Genomic DNA, 5,198 nt, shown 5'->3' on the forward strand with positions numbered 1-5,198 from the left:
CTACAGGAGGGACCCAGGGCAAGGAGGATCTGAGTCTTCCCAGAAGACAAGGAACCTTCCAGAATTACAGAGTTAGAAGAGAAGCAGATAGACTTCATACAGGTATGGCCTCCCTTTCCCGGGACCACATGTGGATTCCAAGGGCTGCATCTGGATGGTAGTAAAGGAACTGAGATGGTGTAAGGCCCGGTGTCACAGGCAGTGGAGCGGGTCATCAAGGGACTTCATATCCCGGCAGGTTTATGAAACAGAACAGTTGAGGGAGTGGTAGGTGACACCTTCCTAAGGGAACGTCATGGAGGGCTGAACACAGGTATGAGACGTGAGGACGAAAGCCAGGGAGTTATTTGAAAGCTAGCGTAGAACGGCGGCTTCTGTTTCCAGACGAAGGGAACGGGAAAAGAAGCAAGTTATTTAAAGGGATGACCATTGTATGTAGATTAGCATCGTTAAGGTAAAAACTGAAAACACATAGAAGGATGAAAACACATTTATTAAGTAACTTTATTGCTTGATAAAGAGAAAAGGGAATAAAGTCGAGGAAGAGATTACACAGGGCTTCCAACACAATCTGTTGGTTTTGACACTGTTTAAAAATTGAATCAAGTGCTAGGCAGTGCTGACGCACGTTTTTAATCCCAGCACTCAGGAGGCAGAGGCAGGCAGATCTCTGTGAGTTTGAGGCCAGTCAAAGAGAGAGAAGTCTGAATATGTCATGAAGCTGGCTGAAATGTCTGAAGCTGTCCTCCACACTTCAGTTCTGAATGTCCTGGAGTTTGGGACAACCTCACGGCTGGTAGGACCCCAGGGCAGAACCCCGTAGAAGTGAGTGGGCATTTTGTTTCACCCCTGGCTTTGCCTCTCTACTTTCCAGAGAGCTTGGTATAGAATAGTAAATCAGTTTGCCAAATGAACAACACATGAAGAGGCAGGGAGACGCATTAGAACACGTGGGCTCTAGACTAGCCCATCAAAACAGCTGCCACTGGGCCCCAGAGACCAACCCACTGTCTTTACCTAGCAGGGATTACCTCAAAGCAGGGACAACCCTTACCCTCACCCTACAGGTGAACAAAACAGGCTTCATGGGAGAAAGCATGTCCCAGAGAATAGTGGTTAGAAAGTCCGCATTACACACACACACACACACACACACACACACACACACAAATCTGGATTTTTAAGTTATAAGTGGCTCCAGATACCCTAAAATAACACACAGGACCAGACTGAGGGTGGTGGTTCCCAGCACCCGAGAAGCAGCATGTACAGGAAGCACACAGTGAGGAAAAGGGAGGGCGTCACCAAGGAGGCAATAGTTGAAGCTGGTGTTGAATTAGTACATGCAGACAGATTTCAGGATCCAGCTCTTTCTCCACCACGTGCCCTGACAGCATTGGGAGGATCCATGGCTGTGGCCTGTGAGCAGAACCCAAGCACACAGGACTGAGATCACAGATACAGACAGACAGATATAACTGGTTTGGATATAACCTTCTGTTTGAGAAAATTTACTCTTTTATATACAGAGGGGGTAAATATCTTCTTTAAAAATCATGATACCTGCTGAGTATGGCAGCCCAAGCCCTATAACCCCAGAGCTCAGACAGGACGATCTCAAGTTCAGAAGCAGCCTGGGCTGCAGGGTTACCCAGTGTCTCAGAAATAAAGAGGGTGTGGGATGAGAACGGAACTGTATACTCTTTAGTAGTGACTATGGTTCCCGGAGCAGTTTCTGTATGCAGGGCACTGGGTTAAGTCTTTGTGGGTTTTATTACCTTTAAGTCTCACACCAGCCCTGTGAGGCCGGCACTGTTTTGTCCCCTTTCAGGGATGAGGAAACCCAGGCTTACAGGATGTGTGTACAAAGTCCTCAGGGGTTAGTACATGGGGATACCGAGACAGAAGCCGCAGTTGTCAGTTCCCAGTGCATGTGTTTAACCACTGCCTCTCCCAAGCACAGACAGCCAATTAAGGCAACAAGGGTTTAATTGCTCTCAATTGGAAGGATAAATGGGAATGTGCTACAAGCGCCATCCATGGAAACCAAGCTATCATTACGTTCATGAGCACCTATCTATCACACGGGCACAGCTCCATAAATGCTTATGAAATGAGGTGGCATTTACCTCTAGGAAATGGGAACCAAATGACATTTCCCTGGTGCAAAGCAATGGAAACTCCCAGAAGGCCAATGGGACATACGGAGCAGCTCCCCAAGCTTCCTGGCACATGGCTTCTCCAGATGAGTTCCGGAACCCCTCAGCCAGGCTTTGGCTCCTGTGTAGGGAGCCCTGTTTCTGAGCAAGCCTCCTCTGTGATGGACTGAGCCAGGACACACGGGAGCTCCCAACCCCATATCAGTGGCAAATGCCATTCCAGTCAGGTCAGGAGTGGGTGCCAGGAAGTGGCCCTTGTCCCTGGGGGTGGGGATGGGAGCTCCTGTGTGTTCTAGCTCAGCCCAAGAGGCTTACCCTAAAATTCGTCACTGGATCAGAATCCAGCGCCCTCCTAAACAGTCCTCACAAAGAACCTGAAATGAGAACAAAAAAGAACGGACACGAATCTCCTTTCAAGTAGAAAGAGACAAGAAGACTCCAGCTTTCTCCTTGGAAAAGTCATCAATTCTGGGATTCGTTTTATGCAGGTGTTCCATCAGTAAATGTTACCCAACCCTTGCCGGGTGCAGGAAAGGTCTTGCCCACCTAGGAGTGTCCTCAAACCCAGAAACTAAGAAAGCGCCTCAGGGTGGGATCAGATGAGTCAAACACAAGCCAAGTTTCCTACCCCCCACCCCGAAGCTAACAACAGAGAAGGGAACTGAGAACAGGCTAGCAAGCGTAGTGATTTACAAAAGGCACATCTTAGGAGAGGGGAACAGAAGAAACAAACAACGAGAGAGCGAAGAAAAAGAGGAAGAAAAAGCAGGGGAGAGAAGAGAGGGCGTGGGAAAAGGCGGAAGGGCGCAGCATCCTGACTGGATTCTCCCTGGGGCCCCGTCCACCACTCTGGTCACGTTTTAATTAGTTACATGAATTTTCCATTGCCTTAAACAAGAGCTTCTCTCTGATTAATGTTCGAAACAGCTGGCCGATTTTAATCATGACAAACACGATGATCACGGCTATGATGGCCTGAGCTACTAAAAGCAGAACATAAAGACCCCAGTAGAGGCTGTGATCGGAACCTTCATCCTTGGCCACCAGTTGGACCCACTCACGGGACTGCGAGCTGTGAGGCAGCTGGGACGGGGCGGGGACTTCCAGGGTGTTCTCGGCTAGAGGGTTGAGAGGCAGGCGTCGAGGGTGCGGGCACCATGGGTCACCCTGCAGTAGGTCCCAGAACAACAGGCCCGCGCGTGGCTCCGGGCCAAGGCACTGCGGGGGCTCGTCTCGGCTCAGGAGGTCTTGATGATGCCGCAGCCACTGGAGGAAGGGCCACAGACCACAGTCGCAGAGCCAGGGGTTGTGACCCAGCAGGACCTGAGTCAGCTGGGGCAGGGCCGCGAACACATCTCCAGGCAGCATCTCCAGCTGGTTGTGCTCCAGCTGCACGGTCTCCAGGCTGCTGAGGTTGAGGAAGAGCGTGCGGGGCAGGGCCCGCAGCCGGTTGTGGCGCAGCGACACCTGGCGCAGGCGGCCGAGGTCGCGCAGCGCGTCGTCCGGGAGCTCGGTCAGGGCGTTAGAGTGCAGGGCGAGCACGCGCAGCTCTGTAAGGCCCTGGAACGCGCCGCGCGGGAGCGCGCTCAGGCGCGGGTTCCGCGTCACCCCCAGCGTCTGCAGGCCGGTCAAGTTGCGGAAGAAGGCGGCAGGCAGCGTGCGCAGCTGGGTGCGGTTCAGCCACAGCTCCCGCAGACCGGCCATCTCCCCGAACAACACCTCTGGCAGCTCCTCTAGAGGGTTCTCGAACAGGGTCAGCCAAGTCACGCGGCTGGTATTAAGGAAGAGCGCGTGTGGCAGAGAAGCCAGGCGGTTTCTGGACAGAGTCAAGGAGCCCAGGTTTCCGAGGCTGTCGAAGGCACCGGGTGCGACAGAATAGAGGTGATTCCTGTCCAATCTCAGCACAGTCAGGACGCCCAGGTTATCCAGAAGCCCCGAATCCACAGACGCAAGCTGGTTTGAGTAGAGCAGCAGTGTCTCTAGTTTAACCTGCGCCCCAAGCAATCCCTTGGGCAGGTGGGTCAGGTTGTTTCCCGATAAGTCCAACACCTTCAGCTTCCGCAGGCTCATGAAAAGGTTAGCAGGAAGAAAAGAAAGCTGATTCTGGTTCAAACAGAGCTCCTTCAGGTTAAGCAGGTTCTGAAACAGGTTTTGGTCAAGGTCCCTTAGTGAATTGTGGTCCAAGAACAACTGTTCCAAGAGCACCGTCTTATCCAGGAGCGCGCCTGGAAGATGGGAGATTCTGTTGCGCGTCAACCTGAGGGTTTTTAGTTTTATCAGGTCATTGAAGGTGCCCGGGTCGATGGCGGAAACGTGGCTGTTTGAGAGCATCAGGCGCTGCAGGACTGTCATGCCACTGAAGCTGTGGTTCCGCAAAACGCCCTGATCCATTCCGAAGAATACCATGTGTGTGAGGTTCCTGGGCAGACCTAGCGCGGCGATGCTAGCCACGCTGCTGCCCGAGCACTGCACAGCATCGCGGACCTCACACTTGCAGGATTTAGGGCAGAGGAAGGGCTGGGTGCGCACGAGTGCGAGCACCGTGCACAACAGGGTGCTCCTTAGCATGTCTGAAAGGCAATGACACAAGGATCAGATCAGATCTTGGAGTCCGGCATCTGCTGCAAGCAAAGCTCTTTGGCCAGCATTCTCACTGCCTTGGAATGTTGCCCAGATACAGCCAAGTCTCCCTTCATTCTTGTAATTACAAGGGCCGATTAAAAAATAAACTACTTTTCTATTCAGTTTATGTGGGTGCTGGAGATTCTAGCTCATGCTTGCCGGGCACATATTCTTACCTACTGAGCCATCTCCCCAGTTCTCGGTTTAGAGCACTGGAATTTGGACATCTTCAAGCTACAGAAAGAATACCTTAAACTCTTTAGAAAATGAATTAAAATTCTCTTGGTCATGTTCAGTCATCACAAAGTAGTATCTGCTGGGAAGACAGGCTGTGCTACTGAGTCTACTGACTTAAGCAGGGCTGGCTCTACCCAACAACCAGGAAAGGAACATCAAGACCCACTCCATTCATTTTCT

At 51.8% G+C, this 5,198-nt stretch overlaps 1 protein-coding gene across 1 annotated transcript; it reads right to left on the reverse strand.

Moving 5' to 3' along the window:
• Nucleotides 1-636: 636 nt before the first annotated feature.
• Nucleotides 637-4,727, reverse strand: Gp5 (glycoprotein V platelet). The gene has a single exon (XM_041647185.1). It carries the CDS (start codon nt 4,725-4,727, stop codon nt 3,024-3,026), a length of 1,704 nt encoding a protein of 567 aa, XP_041503119.1. The 3' UTR covers nt 637-3,023.
• Nucleotides 4,728-5,198: the final 471 nt, after the last annotated feature.

Source organism: Microtus oregoni, unplaced genomic scaffold, assembly GCF_018167655.1.
Source record: "Microtus oregoni isolate MIOR12 unplaced genomic scaffold, Mior012 000162F_ref0000463, whole genome shotgun sequence".
NCBI lineage: Eukaryota > Metazoa > Chordata > Mammalia > Rodentia > Cricetidae > Microtus > Microtus oregoni.